This window comes from Spea bombifrons, chromosome 1 (assembly GCF_027358695.1).
Source record: "Spea bombifrons isolate aSpeBom1 chromosome 1, aSpeBom1.2.pri, whole genome shotgun sequence".
NCBI lineage: Eukaryota > Metazoa > Chordata > Amphibia > Anura > Pelobatidae > Spea > Spea bombifrons.
This window is the reverse complement of record NC_071087.1, coordinates 88,281,565-88,305,126: the sequence shown is the minus strand read 5'-3', so window position 1 is coordinate 88,305,126 and position 23,562 is coordinate 88,281,565. Positions and strand designations below refer to the sequence as shown.

Below are 23,562 nucleotides of genomic sequence, written 5' to 3'. Positions count from 1 at the left end.
TATTATTAAACTTTTCATGCATCCAACCAAGTGATATCCGGAACATGCTACTTTGGGAGGTCTCTGTGCTGCCTGTCACCCAAAGGAAAGAAATTGTGTTGGTGCAAGTGAGAGGGTTTTGAGGAGAGCTTGGTCTCCAGCAGTAGGACCATTTGAAAGGAAAGTTTGTAACATTTATCCAAACAGTTGTATTTACTAACCCAAGAGTTTCCAGGACAGCTAAACAATTATACTCACTGATATCATTATGCATTATAAAAAGCTAACATCACGCAGGAGAAGCCTTTATTATGCAAAGCGACATCAATGACTTCAACTCTCCCACCAGCTAAATGAATATACCCTAAAGGCTGCTGGATACTGATCATGAGTTCCTTGGATACAAGCACATCATGCCTGTGAATTGGGCTAGTATTCAGCACCATAGAATGCTTGCTTTTACGTGAACATTTAGATTGTAAGCTCCCAAGAGGAGGGCCCTCTTCTCTTTACGTAGCAGTATGTTTAACGTCTGTTAATTGAACTTCGTATTTACTTTCACTGTACACTACTGTAACAGCATTATGGAATTGGCTTGCACTGTAGCCTCAATGTAATCAGTAGGGCACATAAAAAAACAACAACAAATAAGCGTAACTATAAAGGTACAGGACTATCGGGATCAACCTGCTATAACCCCCATACATACACAAAAGAAAAGAATTTTACAAGCTCGCATATCCAAATCTATTCTGTCACATGGGTGGAAATGCTGGTTTGACATGGCTAATTTGTATGAGCTTTGCAGAGGCTTCATACTTCCTCCTTTTTCCGCGCTATAACTGTGGAGACAGGGGTTACGTCTTAATACTAAATAATTAAACTCGCATCTGAAATTACAATTTATAATAAGTCTGTCAGCAGATAAATAATCAGAGGACATTGAGAGAAGCTGATGTACTGTTTCTCGTTCATTTGCTATAAGAACTCTGAAAGAAAATAACCATAAAGTTCTATCAAAGTTTCAAACAAAATAGTAGGAACATAAATAAATATAATAAATATATGAGAATATTCCAAGAAAAGATTCTTTTTTCATATGCTTATGTGGGTTTCAGGGGAAACTTCCATGGAACAAACAGAAACTGTGGACAGAAACCTGGTCAACCCACTTTGGAGCAACTCATCATGCAACGTTGAACTGGCTGAAAATGAATCCTGTACTGTGGGGTATTTGTAAAGAGCAAACAGGGTAACTTTAACCAGGATATTGCAACTGCAGTTTCATGTCAATAAATAAAAAGTAATGCATTTGGGATGTAAAAATATAGCAGTAAGGGTACTGTGCTGTTCAGGATAATAGAAAAGAGGGACTTGGGAGTAATTTTAATGGGGGTACTGGGTTGTATAGGTCCGGGGCATGATAAGACTGGTGGCACGGGTACATAGCACGCTGGCACTCCAGTAACTGTAAAGTGTATGGTGTTAGCATGTGGAGTGTATGCTGTGTGTGCAGTTAGGAATGGTGTTAGAGTGCATGAACATTAGTAGATGGTGCCAGAGTGTGTGTGTGTTAGTTTATGGTGTTAGTCTGTGTCAACATACGCTGCTAAAGTGTCAGGGGGCGAGCCTAGGCTTAGTGGTGCGAGGGAGAAAGCGTGTGTACATATGTGAAAGGGAACGGTGTTAGATTAAGTAGGTGTTAGAGTGGGGATGCGTGTTACTGTGTGTGTTTAAGTTAGGGGGTGCTGCACCACAAACTCTAGGCTCAGCCCTGGTATAGCTAAAGGCATTAGTAGCACGAAGAGTGAGGTGGTTCATCTGCTTTGCATTTTTCTGGTCACATCTCACCTAGAGGACTAGAGACCCCAGAAGGACATTGACTTCAGGAGAGGTTCAGAGAAGGGCTACAAAAAGAGTGAATGATTTGCAGGATGAAGCATATAAAGAAATATTAAGGGATCTTAATATGCATTGCTGAGTGATATGCATAGTTATATACATAAAGGGAAGAACAAATGTTACAGCGAGACATCGTAAAGTAAAACCAGAGGGTTAGAGGCTTAGATGTAGGTAAGTTTTAGTTTACTGAGAGGGTGGTAGATAAGTGGAATGGCCTTCCAGCAGAAGCATTAGAAGTTATTACAGCGAAGGAATTTCAGCATGTATTGGATAGACATAAAGCTATCCTGATTCTAAAGACTAGACCAAGGATTGATTAAGTCTCAATGATTGGTTTGAGTCTCTACATCAAGATGAGATCAGATGAGATGGGCTGAATGGTTCCTGCCATCAAAACATTCTATGTAATCATACATGCCCCCAAACATATTACCCACTGCCTTTCTAAAATGCCCTAAAAAGCTCGATCAGATGTCTCAGTTTAATAAAGCAGGTTAAAGGAGCAACGAAAGAGGAAATGTGTGGATTGGGCGGGACACAGGTACAGTACTGATCATTCACGGAAACATTCCCGGGGCAAAAGACAGTCACGACTGCATGCTGCCTAGGGGCAACTTTCTAAGGACATTATATGGGTGAAAGATACATCCACAACACGTTACCCGCGTGCTCCTAGCCCCACTCCCCAGCTCTCTTACTATGACACCGTTACACGAGTTCGGAGGGCAGGGTTGGAAATTACGATGATGTCATTCCGAAACCGAAGCATAATATAGGAGGAAAGAAGCACGTGCTCCATTAACCCCACCCGAGGCGATCGTCAGCAACTGCATTAGCGTCAAGGGGGCGGGCACTCCTAGCAAAGGTGCGTGGCCCCGGCTCAGCCGGAGTGGGCGTTCCCTTGAGAGAAGAGGATGCGGGGACGTGAGCCGAGTAAATGAAGCGGAGTGGGCGTGGTTTTGCGCGGGGCGGGGCTATGTGACTGGCCGACACGGAGGTACAGAGTGCAGGGGCTGGAGTGCTGTGCGAGCGCTGGTATCGGTTGGGCCGTGTCCTCGCGGACGATTCGGGAGTCCCCTCAGTAGCCGGTGTACCGGGAGAAGTGACTGGTCGCGGCGGGACCGTAGCTAGCGGAGCCAGTGGGTTATAATAATTATCAGCCATCGTCCCGTGTGTATTCCTGAACGAGGACGGTGATACGATTAGCAGACGATTGCCCACCCACAGTGTCCACTCGCCACATCTCCACAACGGGCTCTCCATGTCACGCGTGTCGTTGTAGCGGCTAGAGGTGGTCGGGGAGGAATTGACTTATCGACACCTCATTCATTGACTCTCAACCTCCGCCGGTATACCACCTACATTGGTGTCCGTGTTGGACATGGCGGTGCTCGATCTGGCCCTGCAGGGGCTCGCCATCTTCGGCGTCATCCTCTTCTTCGTTCTGTGGTTCATGCACTTCTTATCTATCGTTTACACGTAAGTGCTGCGATGGCTGCATAGTATGTTTGTTTTATGGGAGGAGGGGGGGGGTATTTTGATCGGAGGGGTACATCATGCTGGTAAGATGACCCCTCACCCTGGGTATTTCAGGGGTCAGATGTCCAAACCCCTGCCCCCTCTCTGTGTTGGGTGCTGTGAGGCGGTCACGGGTGGGGGGCGTTGCATTGTTTGGGAGATGGGTGCCGTGTCCCCTGTCACTAGGTGCAGACAGGAGCCCTCCCCTCCCTACACTGTCACCAAACACCTCTGTTCAGCGGTCTACCGCACACACCTACCTGGCAACATGCATGGCTAATGGCTGCTCTGATGATCATGTGTGTGCTCGGTGTTCAGATTACATGTAGAGATCCTGCACACGATTCCTGGCATCCTGGGCTGTAGCTCAAGATGGGGGGTTTTCATACATTAGGACAGGCCTGGCTCACATCTGTACGTGGAGCATCCACATGGGCAGAGGCAGGAAGGAAATCGGGTAAGCCCCCTTCATCCTCGCCTCCCCCTCCTTGTAATGTATGACAGTCTTATCTGGAAATCAGGAACTGAATATCATGGCTAGAAAAAACATGTGTGTATTGGGCATGTCTGCATACAATGCATGCACACTGATGGGTTGCTCCTTGAACGCAGTAGTGTTACATTCCCAGCCCATTCATTTGGATGTGTAAGTGCAATCCTGTATAGTTGGCAGGATGTTCCTGCCCAGGAATTGGGGCAGGGGAGGCTAATCTGTTGCCTATAGCCTGTTCAGATTGCCATCTAAACTTTGCCAGCCAAATATGATAGCAGGGGGAACCTGGTGGTCTCCATCCCACGTTCTTCTCCCAAGCTTTGGGAGGAGCAGGAATACACGCCGTGCCATAAATGTCATTTATAGCCTGTGTTTTGAATGTAGAATGAAAGGTGGAGATCCTCGTAAAGCCGATGAGGTGACGAAGACGCAAAATAATAATTCGAGATACTTGGCTGAGACCTTTTTAAAGTATTGGACTTTTAGCCCTTGGTGTCACCACTGATGAGTTACTCCAGAATAAAAGATGAGGTTGTTCCTGCGCAACACAGCATAAAAAAAAAAAAAATCACAGTGGCCGCCCTAGGCGTACAACAAATCTTTCTTCGGTTAATTCAGTGTATGTGCTGATGAGGATCTTGGATCCAGTGATCAGTAGTATAAATGAGTCTCGTAGGAATGCACTTGGTGCAGCGTAGTAGGAAAACGCTCTGCTGGCTGTCCTGTGTGTTTGGGTTGTAGAAGATGCTGATAAATATACCATATTAAGAGTTCCCAAGGGACTGCATTATTAACTTACCCTTTTAAACATTTTCTTTTTGTGGTTTCTGAGCCGTCGAGGTATCTTATGTAGAGCTGAAGTATATAGTCATCAAACATCATCTTGTAGTATTTTCTAAGCACATCCCTATTATGATTATTATTGCTGTTATCATTGTACAATAGTGATGTTTGTAAAGCTTTTGTCCCACTGTGATTTGGTGAACAGCTAATAGTCTGGATGTATACAAGCCATTTGCCCTTCAGGTTGTTTACGGTTGCCATTGCTCACTGAGACCCCTCACATCACTATTCAGTATGAAGCACCAACCCCAATAAGCTTCTGTTGCCCTGTTTAATATACAGTCAAATCGGCAAGGATTATACATTATGCAGGGCCAGCTCAGCCATTCTTTCCTGGGGAACTTGTCAACGTTGGCCATTCATGAATGGTGAAGTGATGGAGTTTGAAGCAACCGCTCTCTATTTGGTGAATAAACCCTGTTATGTAGAAACATATTTGATGGAACGCTTGATAAATAGTTTGTGTGTCTTATTCCAAGAATGGAAACAAATGTTGATAATGTGGCAATTGAGGCCACTGGGAAGTTACGACTACAGAAATGAGTCACCCAGACTTTGACGTTATGTCTTAGCTGAACTCTTCTTCATATCTCTGTTTGCTATGACTCGGGTGATTTCCGCTCACATTCATGTTTTGGTGCCTCGCTGTGTTACCGATTCTCCGCTCGCTATTTCCTTGAACACACGCTTGAAATTTAGCATCTTTGCCGTATTTTTTTTTTTTTTTTTTTTTTTTTTTTTTTACAAATCCTGGACCATACCTGCTACTAGTGATGGCCAAATTTGCGACCCTTGCAGTACTAATTATATAATAAAAATTAAAGCAAACATATATATTTTTATGTTTTCTGGCGCTCGCCCGTAGTGTAGTCTCATTGATCACAATCTTGCATGCACTATTAGACATGGGTGTAGAGTATGCAAAAACAAACGGTGCATTGCGAGAATTGTATTGCTGGTGTAGTCAAAAACAATTTTTATTGAATTATTCCTGCCCGGATAGGGGCAAAATTATCATTGTAGTCACATGAGGTTGATCATTTGTAACATGACTCAATGACTTACTCCAGTGCTGTCTCATGAGATTCCTTTGCTTTCTCAGCAAACCGAAGGCTTTCTTTTTTTTAGTATTATTGAGTAATGAATGGATTCCACGTCAAGGTGTGACATGTGACTGAAAAGTGTAAGGAATGATCTGATTCCGTGTTGAATATAGCAATATTTACTTAAGATGCGCTTGCTGTTTATCTCTACATACATTTCCGAGCTGGAAGTTGGAAGTGACTCATGTAAGTCCTGTCCTCGTGAAGTATAGAACCACATGCTTTGTTTTCCTGTCAGCTCTTCATCAGGAGAACCAAGATTAAGGAAATTCTTTTGTCAGACCAAGATTGTACCTCCCAAATATAAGTTTGACCAAAAAATGGTCGTTTAGGTTTATTTGCGTATCTCTAACGGCAGACGTCTCTGGATTTGGTCTCCTGGTGGGACACGTTTTAACAGATGCTCAGTGACCATGGATCATCAGTGACAGCTGTTTTTGAGTTTTTTTCACCTGTCAAAACATCTACTTAGGACTCACCAAACACATGCTGATCGCTCAGTAGACATGTCTCTTGTGTTCTGAAGACATGGGCAAAGTACAGAATGAAATTTAGTGTCTATTGATTTTTGCTATTTTTGTAAGCGACCCTTCTAATGGAAACATCAAGTCGCACATAAAGTGTAATCATGCTTCGAGCTGGAGTTCTTACTTCATGACAAATCCCTCCTTTCCTTTTGACCGATTCGATTTGATATATTCTTTAGCTCCAGTAAACGTCTTGCTTCTAAACAGTTGGTTTCCAACGTTTCTGTTATGTAATACAAATGGCAGCTGTCATAGATACAGTTCTCAAGACCAGACAATCTATGGTGCAGGGTTGCAGAACATGTTGGGGCTCCTTTAACTAATGTAAACAGTGTCTCCTCCAGCATTACTATGTAAGTCACGATAAGGAGTGGCAGGCTCGCTTTTTCCCACGTCGTTTTGTGTACTAAAGATTTGGTTTGCTTTTGGCTGCCATATTGTTTGTATGAGTATGGTTTGTTTAACTATTCCAAGAAATTCTGTATGATATTGCAATGGGTGAAGCTTATGATTTTGCGAGCTTGTGATATATACATGGCAAGCCCAGTTGGGAACTGTTTACAAGCCAAAGCATGCTTTTCTAGAGAGTAGTCATCATCCTGACCCCCCAGCAGTAGCTCCAGGATCTCCTACCATGGATCCGTTGTGTTTCTTCAGACCTGAGCTTCTTAAAAGAATTCCCAGTCCCCAGCTGGGAGACTTGATGATCAGAGTTTTTAAAACGGTTTGAAGGGCTGCAAGATTCCTTAGTCATCTAGCATATGTAGGTTTCCCAGAGGTACATTATAACCCCACCAACATACCTAGATAATATCCTATATGCCAGTGGCATCCATTTAGCTTTCACTATCGGCATTAATATCAGTGAAAAGATATGCTCTGTAAACGGCAGTGGTGAGATTATATATTTGTACCTCATTAACAGCGTGGTCGCGAGACAAAGTGTGTCACATGCAGGGAAGAGCAAGTACATATAAAGACTCAAAGCGTTCACGGGAGGGTTACAGCTGATTCATCACCTTAAAAAAAAAAATTGTGACTCCATCAAAAAGGTGTGCTCCAGAACTTTTTTCCCATGCTGAATATCGATACTAGCAATTCCTATACAGTCACTGCCTTCTCAGAAGTGCTATGTTACTCATGGTCAAAGCATGTGCAGGCTTCTGCCGTGTACATGATGCAATCGTGGCTTCAATCATTTCCAGTTTATGGAAGTCTATTAACACATACATGTATTGCAGTAACACAACTTGCCTGTTGTGTCAATAGGGAGAAGAGCATATCAAATATATAATTTTAGCTCTGTTCTAGACTAAGTTTATGTGAGCCCCCCCCCTTCATACATTTATTACTCCGTCCGGTATCATTTGCTTTCGCGGCTGTTGTTAAGCTATCTTGTAGAGGGTCTTCTCAAAGCTTAGGCTTTTCAGGAAGTGCTGTGGTTGACATTTGTTTTAGAGATCACTAAGCAAGTAAATCACAAAAGTTGCCTTGTAAAATGGTTTGAAAGGTTCATTTTTCTTCAAGCTCAAATATTACCCTATTTAATTGCATTGGGCATTTCTCTGAAACGTATCCTTTCAAATAATTCAGACTACCTGCTCGTTTTTGTTGTTCACAACGTACAACTTGAATATAGACTTGACACTCACTTAAAGGGTAAATTAATTTTAAAGAATATATACTGTTTACTATATGTGTTTTGTCTCTGTTATCTTAGGCCAATCTCAAGCCCTTGTTATATTGCATTGATGTATACTGTAGAATGTCCTGGTATAATTCACCTAGGGTGACCTTTTGATTAATGAAACCCCATGAGTGGGAAGACTTTATTAGCTCTTCCATAAATAATAAGCCCAGTGTGTTGTTGGAGTAGAGAATGTCACCCAAATATAAGGAATGCCCACAATGAGGGCCTCCAAGTCTTCTGGATTCATTTAGCATCTGTTTTTTTGCCGGTCATAGGGACTCAAAAGCACAGACTCTTGACGATTCCATAGTAGGAGCCGTATTCTACGGAATCTCCCATTGAGATTGCTTGTGCACAGTTTTCAGAAGCGTGTGTTCCTCTCCTAGAGGTTAGACAGCTAACTACTGGAGTGTTCTAAAGACAAAAATATGGATTCGGCAAAATGCAAACATAAATTGTGGACCTTATGCTATTACTGCTTACACACTGCAAGTTGGGTTTTTATAGCTGAATCCGTTTGCTTCTTGGTAAAGCTTGTTTAATTGTCTTATTGCTGACACTCACTGAGCTTTCAGATGAAGACTCAAAGCAATTACAGGCGTGTTGTCAAGGGACCAACATCCATTGGAGTGTTTCCTTAATAAAGCTTGTTGCGTGCCAGAGTCTATTCATCAGTTTCCCGTCTGGTTAAAATGGCTTGTTTGCAAGTTACGAACCAGCAGCTATTGTTTTAAGGGAAATAAAAACTTTGTACGGTATCTGTGCTGGCAGAAATACAATTTTACTAGCATGTTTTTAAAACTGGGTTTGCAAATTTCGAGCTAGAGCCTGCATCAGCAAAGATCACTTTGAACTCATGGCTCCACTTGACGTAGTTTGTCAACACCCTACAGAGTAGTGGTGGAGAGGGGACGGCTGTCCCCTGGAACACGCACACATATATAGTCTTATTTATCTATCCTTATTTCTTGGTGTGTGTCCCACAGACCAATGTACCAGGTCAATTGAAAGTAGAAGTGAAAAGTAGCAGTAGAAAGAGGCTGCAAGAACTAGCACTGAAAGTTTCATTATTTGCTTATTTGTTGTTTCAGGAGGCTACATCTCAACAAGAAAGCATCTGACAAGCAACCGTACAGCAAGCTACCTGGTGTTTCACTTCTTAAACCGCTGAAGGGGGTCGACGCTAACCTCATCAACAATTTAGAGACATTTTTTGAACTGGACTATCCAAAAGTATGTATATCTTGCTATTTTACATTCTATAAAGGCAAACGTGACAGTCTTACCTTTTCATGGCTTGATGATTGCGCTGATGATCCACCAACTAAGTGTCCTGCTTGTACCAAGGTCCCTTTAGAGGAGCAGTCTTTATGCCCGCTCCTTTTCCCTTAAGAAATTGAATAAGTGTTTGAAAGTGTGAGCGTCCTAGTGATGGCACGTTTAGTTTGACAGCCTCTCTTTCATAGCTACATAGCGAATGGGCCTTAATGTTAATAAATGTGCATGTTATGCCTTATTCTAAATCTAGCCAGTGCATCATGGTGACCTGTGACGAAGTGCATCATGGTGACCATGTGAACACCCTTAATAGATATGAAGGCGCTTTGTGAATCACTGAGAATATTCTTGAATAGACTGAGTTTTGTCCATGTCCAGCCTGTGGTTTTTCTTGTTTTCTTCATAAACCATAAGATGTCTGCGTACTCTTATTTGGGTTTATTGGTCGCTGGTTATGAAAATTGTTACAATAATGAAGTAATATATTACGGCACAAAGATGGAAGATTAATATGTTCCTCTTTTTGTCATCTTGGGACACTGATCTTAAAAATAACTAGCATTATACTGTACAAAAAATTGAATGTAGAAGCCACACCTTAGGTTAACAGCACTGTGTCTATTAAAAAAAAAAAAAAGCTTCACACTGTCAATAATTAGCTAAGTGAGTGTTTGTCTTGTGTGTTGGAGGTAAGGTGTTGCACTTACTGGCAATAGCGGAGAGCTTCTGACAGCTTTACAAGTTGTAAGCACTAGTAGAATTGCCTCCAACTATATTTCTCCTAGCGTTTATTTAAGTCGCGGAGACTAAAGCAGTGCTAGTAGAGATGCTCAACCGAATGGGCAAGACGTCACATTGGGTTTCTGTTTACTGGTCAGAACGCACCATGTCCTTCCCGAATGTCTTGTAGGATCAGCTCTAAATACACAATTGAATTACATTGTTATTTCATCTATGATGGGGAAGTCTGGGAGTTGGTTATTTAAGATTGGTCTCCAAGGCACGGTAGTCCGTAACTCCAACCACAAACCTCAAGAACAATTGCACTGATTATTAAAAGAATGTGCAGTGTATGCTTTAGTCAGGGTGGGACAAATAATAATATAATTTAGCAGCTAGGCCGAAAATTATAGGCTTGATTATCTTTGAAGCCAGGAAAAGGTACAGTCAAAGACGTTAGATGGGCCATGTTATGAATGGCTGCTTTACATAGAAATTAATTAAAACTACAAATAACTTGTGATTGTTTAGCAGTCAGTGTAGTTGTTTTGGGGATATTTACTTTAAATATTAACCAGGAAGAAGATGCGATCTGTCTTAAAGTTCTCTGCCAAAACCAAGGAACTCCGGCAGTTGGGGTACCTTTCCTTGTGGCGTTGGATTAGGTGTTTGAAATATCCTTTTATAAATAATATTTTCTATTGATACTCCACTTGAATAGGTAGAAAGCAGCCCTTGCTGTGCACAGAGACAGTGAAATGTACTTGGACACCACACTGTGAGCATTGTAAATCCTTTCCTGTTATTCCTGTGCGAAAAATGAAAATGATTGTATGCATTCACTGAGCTGCTTTACACAAGCCACTAAATATTTATTTTAGAAACATACAGTGCAGTGGCCATGTGGCGCACGCAGGGCCTATTAATCGACCTTTTCAGCTGTTTGCTGGCGTGTAGACGTTTATTTAATTTACAGTTTGTTGAGAAAGCCAGGCTAGGGTTACACGTGGTTTGACAATACTGCGCAATTCACGTGCTGCTGGTCTAATGGAAGGGGCTGGGTTTTTTCCTCCAATGCAATTAAATAAACCCTTTCAAGTTGTATTGTGTGTGTGTATATATATATATATTACGGAAGTTAACACTGAGTAAGGTTAAATGCATTGGTGCTGTTCTACATAGACATCCCCCCCCCCACGTTCTTAGATTTTGCTGTTATGTTCTAACATTGTATGTGTCTTAAGCTTACTCCTTTTTCTTTCTTTCTTTTTTTTTTTTTTAATTACATCCAATTTTGCTGTATATTCCTGAAAATATTACAGCAGGGCCTCTGAATCCTGTCTGTATTCACAGCTCAGCCTGCCCATCTGACATCGCACAAGGGGCCGTTACTGTTAAGCTCTTTTAATCACTCTCATCACACCTATCACACAGAACACTTCACTCAATCATGCTCACTGGCCATCCCTCTGTAAATGTGGATCTGTAAAGCTGTTTCACATGAATGAGCATAAACTATCGGATGGGTGGGGCTATACATAGTGATGTAATAAATAGGGGGAGGGCTTTGTTCGAACGGCAGGACTCTGTTTCTCTGCAACTGTAGTATTTCAGTAGACTGTTAAACAGGTTTTAAAAGAAAGGGGAGCATTAAAGAGAAAAACTATGTTCTTTGCTGGATTTTGATGGAAAGGGATACGATTGGCAATTTGCATTCCCTGCTCAAACTTCCATTTAAAGGCATATATGACTACAAATACCTATTTTATGCCTAAAGCTTACTCGTTGTATCAGTGGCTTCCATGACACTGGGCTTACTTATATGTTTTGTCTCTGGAATACAGCCGCCTTTGTGCCTGACCGTTCATGCGGTAATATAAAAGTGTACATGGATTCCTGGCTCGCTCTGCCCTTCTGCATACCTCTGCCGTCCTGCAAGACACTTGTAAATTACTTGCATCCTGGGCTCATGCCAAGTGATATTGTTATACCTTAATCCATTGCACAGAGACAGGAGACATTTTTCAAAAGTAAAAATACATAGATCTCTTGTCTAGCAGTGTATTTGTCGTAAAGCTATGTAGACATATTTCATAATGGAGTGTTTTTTTTTTGTTTTGTTTTTTAACTTTTTTTTGGGGGGGGGTCTCTTATATGGAGAAAGAGTTATACCGGTAATTAAGAATAAAGTACTGTGACACAACATTTAACGAACACTGTGACTCACACTGTGGTGGAATGTAGCATTGCGTGTTTAACAGGTGGAGCTGAACAGACACTGCCTCTTATAGTGTGAGTGATAGGCACGCGGTGCATTGAAATCGAGCTGCTAGTCTTAAATATTGCCTTTTTCAATGTCTAATGCTCTAACATTATACCGTGTACCAGCATGGCCGGAGGGTAGAAACATGTACGTTGTACTTATTGCATTGGCCTAGAAAATATATAGGGTGATATTGAGATAATTAGTACAAACAAGAGTTCGGTAGATCTGAGCAGACTTGAAATGCCTTATTTCGACATGTGAGTAGGGCCAAAGTGGTGCAGTCACCATGGAAACCAGGGGGAAATTCAGTTTTTTTAGTTAACTTTTTATTAAGCACCCACAAATTATGCAGCGCTGTGCAATTTAAATGGGGGAGTTGACACTTACATACACATCATCGGAACCAGATCAACTCATCCCCATCCAAGCAGTCCTCTCCTATTGTCTCACTTCCACCTCAACCACCGACTAGATTGTAAACTCACAAGAGCAGGGCCCTCTTCTCCTTTGCACCAGTTTGTTATTCTGCGTGATTCTAAATTGCTCTACTGACTGTAATAGCGCTGCGGAATTTGCCAGCACTTTATAAATAAATGTAATGTAATAACCAATATAAATACATACAGGCTCATCAGGAGTTGAGAGCCCTGCCCGTGAGCTTGCCATCTAGCCTTATGGTACATTAGACAAAGTTTCTGGTTATGAGGGCCCTACTCGGGAGTTTACCAATGGGCTTGATAAGAAGTAGGTGTCTTTATTTTACCCTTGACCTGCTCCCTTTGCTCATGCCTAAAAAAGATGCTTGCAAAGGTTCAAGGTAAACCCAGTTAATCCCATTAAGATTATCCTGTCTTGTTTTTTCTCATTTATTGCTTAATAATCTACAGTGAGGCCTTCACAGCGGTGTTACGGCAGAAGCCAAGTGGGGCCGGCCAAGCAGGTTTATGATGTTGGTTTACATCGCTGTCATTAGCAGTAAGGTGGGAGCCGGAGCTAGGGGCCCATTGCTCTTTGCCTCATGTTGGTGTTTTTGTTCGGCACTCGCAATTCGTTGTGCGGAAAAACAGATTTACCGCACAGAGTTTGTAATAACCTTTATTCTGGCTCTTGGTTTTGCTCTCAAGGGACTTTTAGGTTTCCTAGGGATTTTCCAAGCTGCAGGCAATGATTTAATTAGAAATATTGTGGCTGATTAGACTGAAAGAGGTTCGCGGTGTGCTGCTAAGGAGAACTTTATTTTAGTGACACGCTATTCTATTATGGGGGTTGGACGCACTTGTGTAGAAGGTAGGAGCCCCGCAGATAGATCTCGGAACCCCCTTAAAGAGGTACACGGAGATCAGTATATAACAGCCCGACAACGAGCCAGATGTGAATACCCGGAAGCCATGGCTACATGGCACCTGGGGTTTGTCTTCATTACTTTTTTTTCATTTTCCTTCGTTTGAACATCTCGTCCCCTATGGGTTTTCAGACTGCCTCACTGGTATGTGGGCCAGCAGTTGCCAGCCAGGGTTGTTTTTTCCTGAACGCATGCATATCGTAACCAGATACTTCGAAGCTTTTGTCCTATATTGACATGTAAATGGTGCATTTGCTCTTTTTTGGGGGAATTTTTAAGAAAAGTTTGTAACCTTTTGAACTTCCTGTTCAATAAGGAAATGAAGACAAAAACTGCTTCCCCCACTCTCCTTAAAATAATACCTGCTGACTCGCATCTGAAAAGTGTGGCTGTTCTGTAGCATGTATGTAGCGTGTTTTTGTTACAAAGTGGTTTGTATGAATGCACGCACAGGCCCCTTCTCTGGCCAGTGTAAAATTCCTCAACCATCGTCCTTCTGTCAGCATGAATAGATTATAAGTGCTGATATCTGGGAACGAGAGAGTATCTAAAGACGTTGCGATTTAAGACGCAGGTATGATTATTATCGTGTTCCACTTGTGCTGCTAGTGAAAAAAAGCCTGGGAACTTTGACCATACGGCTGTTGCTGAGCATTGACGCCTTGCTAATTAAAGTGATAAAGGATTAAATCACGTGTTGGGTGTCTGCCCTCTAATTCCTTAAAGTTATTGTAGGGTGTTGACCTCCAGTTTACGCGGTGGCACCAAGCACCGCGTGTAGTTAGCTGGGAAATGTTCGATAAACTCAGTATAGCGCTAAGAAAAAATCCCTGTTCTAATTCAGTGAAATCTCCATTCAGGAATATAATTTTAAACCCCCGTCAGACCGGTTTTTAGCATTTATTTTGGCAGTGATGTAAGCACAACCGTAGTCGCTCTGCTCTGCTGTGGTGGGTAGATACCTGTATGCGGTGACGGCCATTTGTTGCAATTTTGGCGATTACCCTTCAGACATTGTTGTGGGAAAGAATCCGTTTCTTTGTTCTTCCATAATGACTGTATAGTAGAGCCCTGGGATAGCCCAAAATATATAGACGGTGACTTGTGGGAATTGCTTGTTTCCATTAGTCATTAACGTGAAGCTGAGTGCGGAGACACCTTGTGCCGTCGTGTTAACGTTTTGTTTATTGTGTCTTCCAGTTTGAAATCCTCCTTTGTGTGCAAGATATCGATGATCCAGCGGTGGATGTATGTAAAAAGCTGCTGGGCAAGTACCCCAACGTGGATGCCAAATTATTTATAGGTGAGACACAAATTGATGAATCTGTTTTCTATAGCTAAGTTTCTGTACCTCTCATGATTTTTGTTATAATGTTTTACAAAACAAAAATGAGCCATATTTTATTATCTTTAAATCATGGTATTCCACCTGAATTTACGGCTTTAAGTGGAGGATAAAACACATCATTCCTATTACTCTTTAACTGAATATTAAATATAAAACATATTAACGGGTGGGAATACTTAATTGTCATGTGAGACACAACCTGGCAGTGATAGGCTGTTACCATAGCAACAGAAAAGCCTTAACACCTTCAGGGGGTAAGAATAAACTGGCAGACCTGCGAAGGCTTATTTGCCGCACCTTGAAATTCTCGTTGGCTGACTTTGGAAATGTCTGTTTTTTCCCCACTGATGCGGCTTCGTTTGCAATCTACATTTTAAGGGAATCCTTGAGCTAATTTACATCGGTAATCATTTGTGATATACAGCTTCCCAGAAACATAAATAGTGGCCTTAACTAAATCGCATCTTTTTGTTTAAATTTCTATTATTCGTTATTCCTAAAAGTCCTTGAATGTCCCTGATACTGCTCTAGAAACATAGGCAGCTGTGTGCGCTATTCACCGTTGTATGTACACCGCTCGGGGTCAGCCGCACAAGACCGTGTTAGGCCGTGTAGGGAGGAGCGGTTAAGCTGAATAGTCCGGGGACATTGATCATAATGCTCTCCCTCCTGTGCTTGGCCATGTATTTCTGTAATCTAATACACTCTGCGCTGCTGCACTAGAAAAGCAATTGCTTCAAAGCGGTTTGCACACAACATCTGATAGCCGGATTCCAGGATTTCCTTATCTGTTCCCGGAGGAGTAGGTATATCAGATGCGTTAAGCCACTCTCATCTCTTCTGTTTCATCCCGTGGAGAGAAGATGGAATGGCTTATTAAAGTGGAAGTCTCATGGACATACTTGTCTTAGGGTGGAAGGTACTGTGTTGTATGAAGTACTGTAGTGTAGGTTCGGAGGACCGAGTTGTTCGCATTGTTCCAATAAGCTTTGTTTTTCTGCTGACCTGGAAAGCATCAAAGTAGGCAATCATGTGATGCTTTGGATACATTTCACCACACCGAACGGATTCTGGATAGAAACCGACAAATTCCCTTTCCTCATAGACCTAAATATAAGGGGAGCCATTCTATTGTTTACCAAAAAGCTGATGAGAACTGATAGTGTTGTCTAGTAGATTGGGCTTAGATAAGGGATCTACACAAATAAGAAGCCACAATACATCTGTTACACTGTATTTTGTGAAAGCTTGTTGAAAGATAGTGAAAATCGTTTTTTTAAAACTTTTGAAATCCCCTTTAAACAATTGGGAAAGAAAAAACGCTGCTGACAATGTCCAAAGAAATAACTCGCTGTGAACAACTTCCCGCATATCTAGTAAAGTTCTGCTGATAAAGTAAAACTCCTTGGGCGGATTCAAGAGTATTTGGCTGGCAAGCAACTTGTATTCTTCCTCCTCCTCCTATAAAAGGCAGCTGGGCTCTAATAAAATGCCATGATGTTTTTAATCATAATATAATATACTATACTGGCTGACCTAACTTGCCAAGTTGAATCTACCTGTGTAATTTATGCCATGCTGTGGAATACTTACAGAACATTACTTACGTACTTTTCCTGTTGTCCACAGGTGGTAAAAAGGTTGGTATCAATCCAAAAATAAACAACTTAATGCCTGGATATGAAGTTGCCAAATATGATCTCATCTGGATCTGCGATAGTGGGATCAAAGGTATGTTCTAGGTCAAAGTTGTTACTTTGAAAAAACATAATCTGCCAAAAGAATGGAAGATAATTTTATATGCCTGTGATGCAACTAATATGTGGTTCTTTCTCCTTACATACGTGGAAGTCAAAGTAGAGAATTTTAAGGATAGCAAAAATATGGGGATTTAGAAGCTGGGAAGGAATGCATCCAGTAAACAGTAGCAACGTTTTAGGAGCAACTGCTGCCTAGTTTGTTGGACTTGTATAGGATATTGATTTCTCAGTATCCGTTGGACCAGAGTGTTTCAACAGAAGACCCTTCTCTATTTCTTAGAAATGTGTGTAAGAGTTGAAGTGATGGTGTCTTCTCTAGTCCTGCCCTAGACCTATGGTCTCGGCTATGGTAGCCCAACCACAATTTCTATTGTAGTATAGTCAACAGGTCCCTGTAGCTCAATTAAGCTCTCAATGCACTTTTCTTGGAGTCCAGCGAGGCTCTAGAAGATCTGTTTACGCTTCCTCCTCCTCTGCACATGTAATCTGCATTTTCAACGTTATGTTCTCCCTGCAGACAGATTTAATGCACGGTTCCACTTCTGTCACATCAGCATTACTACGGTTATTGAATACATTTGTAACTTCTGTTGAGACACATGTAAGATCTGTAATACTCAGCAAGGGCCGTGTGCGTTAAACTGCTTCGTAATGGTTACAGCTGGTTTTCAAACCAGTGTTGAAGAATATAACCCCGGTGTTGAAGAGTGTAACCCTGCATATCTCTTTTTTGGGTTCTATGTATACATGATGGGGGTTCAGATGGAAGTTCAGAATGTGGTTTTATCACTATAGCAACCAGTGGGATGTTCATGGTGATTGGAGCATTTTATTGGCCATTATGTCTAAGCCCACTTTCTAAACTCTGCACCAGGATCACTTTTTTTTAATGTATATCATAACGTTGTTTTGTTAGACTGTACATGGACCATCTGCAGCTTGTCCTCCATTCTGATGTGTACAAAAACTTATCAAAATATGAGACAGCTAGTTTTAGTTTTGTTTGCCTTTAGGTAAGGGAAATCATTATGTCTGAATAGTTGGGTGACGAGTTTACATAAATATATATTTCACATCAGTGTCGGTTTATGAGTTATTTTAAGAAACTGCTGTGTCTCTGTTTTGTGGCAACCATGCTGAGTCCATCACCGTGACATTCTGCTGAGGTGGGAGTACGAGGTTAAATCTAGAACAAGTGTGGTTGATTTGAGTAGTGGAGCATTCATGGAAGCATAATTCTTGGAGAGGTTTTAACACTCTATTATATTGTTTCATCCAAGAATACCTTCGTTATACGCAGACTTAAAAACAAATGACAACATTATCCAGCCATCTTTAATTATTTAAGGCTTTCAAATAGCAGGTGGCATCTGTTTACTGGTGATTGCCTACATCTTTAGTGTGATTTCTCTAAGAACGCAAGGAATGAGGTAGCCACAGATGTGCAGCGACTGGCATTAAATGAAAGGAACATTCTTGAGAGAAGCACGCCACCTTACAATATGTTGACACGCTACAGACTTAATAAGGTTCAGCAGTCCATAGAAACTCCAGAATGATGCCATAGAAGAACAAGGAAAGGGCAAAGATTAATAGTTATATGTTACTAGTCGTTCATTTATATAATACTTGATAACTTCTCGGATTAGTCTAAAGGTCTTGTTTGGTCAATTCTGTATTTAATTAAATGTTTTGGTGGGGAATGGTGGTTGTGAAATTTTTGGAGTTGGAGCGACAAAACAGAACAGTGAAGCTCCCGCAGACCCACTCTCCACCGTGCTTCGCTATTATTCATTCAAATTCCTGCAATACAGGCCAAGACGAGAGACCGGAATTAATCGCCTATTTCATGTTGCGCTACTGAGCTAAAATGCACCAACATCTTGTTTCTTGTGTTGCGGCAGTTTGAATAATAAAGTTATTCAAACACCAGCAGCTTATTGCCACCTTTTTTATGTGGTAATTTTTTTTACTTGCTTGCACTGTGATTAGCATTTATGTCTGACATAATTAACCTCTGTTCACTAGAGAGTAGTTGCAGAGTAAATACATCCTGCAGCTAGGTGGCCAAGTATGGCTTTGTAAATTTTTGGCCCTCTAGCCTGGTAACACGACAGAACCAGACCTGTACAAGGAAAACTAACTTTTTTTTTTTTTTTTTTTTCTCGGCCGTTCACTGACTTTCCAGCGTATACATAACAGTAACCAGAGCTGGAATTTTCCATTATTCCGGGACTAGTAATTTTCAGCAGACAAGTAAAACAAATGTTAGGGGATCTACAAACACACAGGAGCTATATCAGTGGATGCAAGGAGGGAGCCCTAGCTGTTGATAAATCATAACTCTCGTTATCCTCAGCTAGCTAGTTCCACATCCTAGTCGACGACCACGGTATATTGTTATCAAACAAAAGCCGGTGCTATATGGCAGCCATCCATGCGAGTCCTATTTCCCCAGCAGTGATACCTCCTAAAGAGCCCAGGGTGTTCTGTAAACACCATTGCATTGATTTATTTAATTTATCAAACTGAATAGTGTGGGGAAAGAGACATGTCTGCTTTCATGTGCAAGAAATTCTTGGCGGCCTATCTCCTAACCACCCCAGACCTATGTATATTAGGAGAATATGTTTTGCTGTCCAGCATATGTGGACAGAGTGTCTCTCCTAGCTACATGGTACAACAAGGCAACAGGATCTCCACTTCTTCACACAACTGTTGCTGTTTGTCGGACACACCTGTGTACTAGTCTATTGTGTCCTGAGCACAACGCAATGTATCAGTCTGTCACACTACTAATAATTATAAACCAAGCTATATATTAAGTCATTGCAACTAGCAACTGCGGCTTGAACTGCTTTTAAGTACTTTAGTGTTAGTCTTGTAGACATACTGTTTGTGGACATGGCATGTTACATGCTCCCTGGGCATCTTTTGTAACTTCTGCTTTGCTGCAGTTACTGCAATAAAAAATATAAATTACAGTAATGTGCAAATAATATATCCTGGTTTTAATTCACTTTATTATTCTTTGTCTGTGGGTGTGAATTAGCAGCAGAGCAGTGTTAAAATGCCATGTTGGCTCCAAACAATGTTGAACAGCGGTGGTAGCCAAGGCTGCATTCTGGAGCTAACCCAAAGGCATTCATCTTGCAAATATCGCTTTATAAATTACAATATAAAATGTGGCGATATGTGATCCACCCATGAATACATTAAACAGCAGTGATATATGGCATCTGCTGGCACGTATTATTCAATTATGTGATTTTGGGCTCCAGTTGGGGGTTTATATCACGGCCCCTTTCCAAATATGTGTTGCCTTATTGTCTACCATTTGTTAGACTTGTACCTATCTTATTTTTGTTAGTGACTCTAATTGGGCTCATTCTTTCTTCACAGTAAAACCTGACACCCTCACAGACATGGCCAATCAAATGACAGAGAAAGTTGGTTTGGTTCATGGGCTCCCCTACGTGGCAGACAGACAGGGCTTTGCTGCTACGTTAGAACAGGTGAGCACCTGCATGCAGCAATGAAACTCCTATGCGTTTTGCAGAACTGTATACATTCTTATGCATGCTTCACAAGTGTTCGTCTTTGGGACCCAGATCTTTCTGTCCCGCTTTCCTCCCCAAATGTTTTTCTTTTCTGCTAGCGCCGAATGTATGGTGGGCATGAGTGTCTAAGGTCCTAAAATTCAATCAGAACAATTGAAATCAGAAAAACCTCTTAAACAAAAGTGTCACTCTTTGAAATGTTGGGAGGTATTCTATGGAACCCCTTGAGATATTTCAGGACTGTACAAAATCCGAATATTGTTTGTTTTTACTTTTTTTATTTTTATAAATGGGTACATTTAGAATTTAACAGTTTACTTCTTTATCTACTAGGTTTACTTTGGCACCTCACATCCACGTTCATACATCTCTGCCAATGTAACAGGTTTCAAGTGTGTAACAGGAATGTCTTGTTTGATGAGAAAAGAGGTTCTGGATCAAGCTGGTGGACTTATTGCCTTTGCTCAGTACATAGCAGAGGACTATTTTATGGCCAAAGCTATAGCTGATCGGTAAGTTGCTTTCTTTACATGCATAATTCACTACAGGCACCCTACAGGATACTTTGGGCTGTGCTAAATCTGTTGTGGGCTTCTGTTTAGACTCTTAGAACAATTTTAACACCCTGAAAATGGCAAAGGATTTCTTGTGTTTGTGGCCAGGGTTAATTTTTGTTTTTTGTTTTTTTTTATGTAGTTTTTCATTGAATGCTAATTTTGTATTCTCCCTTCCCTCTTAGTGGTTGGAAGTTTTCTATGGCTACACAAGTTGCAATGCAAAATTCTGGCTCATATTCTATATCCCAGTTTCAGTCTCGAATGATCAGGTAAATTAACTTTTTTTTTTTTTTTTTTTTGCGTATGTTTTAAATCGCACTAACCTTTTTGAAAGAGATTATGTCGCTTTTAGTTTGCTTTTTTTTTTTTTTTACCCGGAAGAGTCTTATGTTCCACTACTTTGTTGTCTGTTTCTAAATAGCCTCTTGTCCATACAACCTACATGGTCTGTTTTACTGATAGTTACTCTGTTTCAGGTGGGCAAAGCTGAGGATCAACATGCTTCCTGCCACCATCATTTGTGAACCAATCTCCGAATGCTTTGTTGCCAGTTTAATAATTGGCTGGGCAGCTCATCACATCTTCCGATGGGACATCATGGTGTTTTTTATGTGTCACTGCTTGGCTTGGTTCATATTCGATTACATCCAGCTCCGAGGTGTTCAGGTATGAATTTTATATGTTCAGAAACTTTCCAAAACTCTACCATTAGGTTTGTTTGGTATCCGTTTCCAAGGGATGGATTCATGGTGGTTATGTTATCTCAACGAAGAAGCAAAATTAGAGATATAGGTGTACATAGGTGTAATCTTTCTTTTATTTTGCATCAAAGACTGAAGTGAATGCAAATTTTCTGTAGGATATGAAAAAAGATGGGATGAAGTGAAGATTTATAGAGTGGAAAAAACAAATGTTCGAGGTCTCCACAAGAAAGCTTCTTTTACATTTAAATTCACAATTCAGGCTTGCTATTTTGTGGCACAACTGCATGCAGAGTAGGAAGAGGATTTCAGACCTCAGACATCGTCTGCTAAATGAAAACAAAATGTATTGCCTATTTTATTCTATTTACACCAAGGCCAATGTGGCACTGCAAGTGTGTGGATTGTGACATTGTGTGGCATTTTATTCATGGCCGAGGTCGCACACTATCCAGATGTGATAAGATGTAATAAAGGGAAGTCTTACTTTACTTAGAGAAGTGGAACAGTCTCCCAGCAGAAGTGGTAGCAGCTGATACAGTGAGAAATGTTAAACATGCATGGTATAGGCATATGACTATCCTGGGTCTTTACATCATGAACATCGGGCAGACCAAATGGGCCGCATTGTATTTTTTTTTCCTTTCTACCCTCATTCTGTGTTTCTATAGCATTTGAAACTGTAGTCCAGGGATATTTTTTCTGCTAGGCTCTGTTAGCTATTGATAGTCTTCCCTGTTTAAAGTGAGGGTATGGGATGTGCATTTCAGTAATCAGACATGATTAATGATGATGTAGCGGGTGGACAAAAGGCAGCCTGTAAGTTAACAGTATGCTTCAGTCAGCTGATTCCCAATCACTTGGATCCGATTGCAATTAAACCTGTATTGTTTTTTCCATTGTTACAGGGAGGGCCGCTTTCATTTTCAAAATTGGATTATGCCGTCGCCTGGTTCATCAGAGAATCCATGACGATATACATCTTTCTGTCTGCTTTATGGGACCCTACAATCAGCTGGAGGACAGGACGCTATAGATTACGGTGCGGGGGCACTGCAGAAGAAATCATAGATGTATAGCCATGGAGCTGTGACTGTATATGTATATATATAAATATTCAAAGAGAAAAAAAAAACAAAAAGGAAAAAAAGTATTATAAGTTATGTTTATACAAGTTTTTTGAATAGTTTTATTACATGTATGTTTTGCTATCTGATCCTTAATTTATTTTGCATGGCACTTGCGTCTGTGAAAAGAAAACGTTTCTAATCTGGGCCATACGTGGGTAGTTCATTACCATTTTTGTTTGCGTACACTGGGGAGAACCTGAAGTCATTTATAAGCGCTCTGCAGTAAACTGCATCGGAAGCAGAACGGAAACGCAGGCTTTAAGGAGCTGATGAACAGAGAGCTGATCTTTAGAACTGGCACTGGCTAATTTGCAATATGCTGATGCTCTTCTAGGGGGGAAAATAATGGAAGGATTAACCCTTGCGTGCCGGGCTGTCATAGCCCCTCTTGACACTAAATGAGGTTAAAAGAAATAGCAATGGTACAAAAAATACATTACTGCATTTTAACGCAGGAGATAGCAGATGGGCCTTGTTTTGTTTTTTTTTTGGGAGCCAGGGTGATTATCCTCTACATGTTTGGGGTGGACAAATGAAGTCTGGTAGACTGGAGACTGTGACACTAGTAGAGCTTCCCAAGCATGGAGCAAGGATGTATTCCATCTCAGACCCGAACACCATGCTAACTAAATACTTTTCTTTTGGAGGGGGGTGGTATAACCACCACTTCTTCTAAAAAGCAATCATAGGAAACATGCTACTATCTCCAATTTTAATTTTGGTTTTACCCGTGTATATATAAATATATATTTAGAACAAAATCTCAAACAGCTCTTTACTGGATTTCTTACATGATGTTTGCCTACCTCGTAAAATTGCTGCAGAATAAACTAATTGTCAGTGGG

At 41.1% G+C, this 23,562-nt stretch overlaps 1 protein-coding gene across 1 annotated transcript; it reads left to right on the top strand.

The window, feature by feature from the left end:
* Positions 1-2,869: 2,869 nt before the first annotated feature.
* On the top strand, positions 2,870-23,131 carry UGCG (UDP-glucose ceramide glucosyltransferase). Its single transcript, XM_053465840.1, has 9 exons — positions 2,870-3,360; positions 9,147-9,288; positions 14,862-14,964; positions 16,639-16,740; positions 20,172-20,284; positions 20,663-20,841; positions 21,069-21,155; positions 21,363-21,552; positions 22,496-23,131. The coding sequence occupies exons 1-9, from the start codon at positions 3,263-3,265 to the stop codon at positions 22,664-22,666; spliced, it is 1,185 nt and encodes a 394-aa protein (XP_053321815.1). The 5' UTR covers positions 2,870-3,262; the 3' UTR covers positions 22,667-23,131.
* Positions 23,132-23,562: the final 431 nt, after the last annotated feature.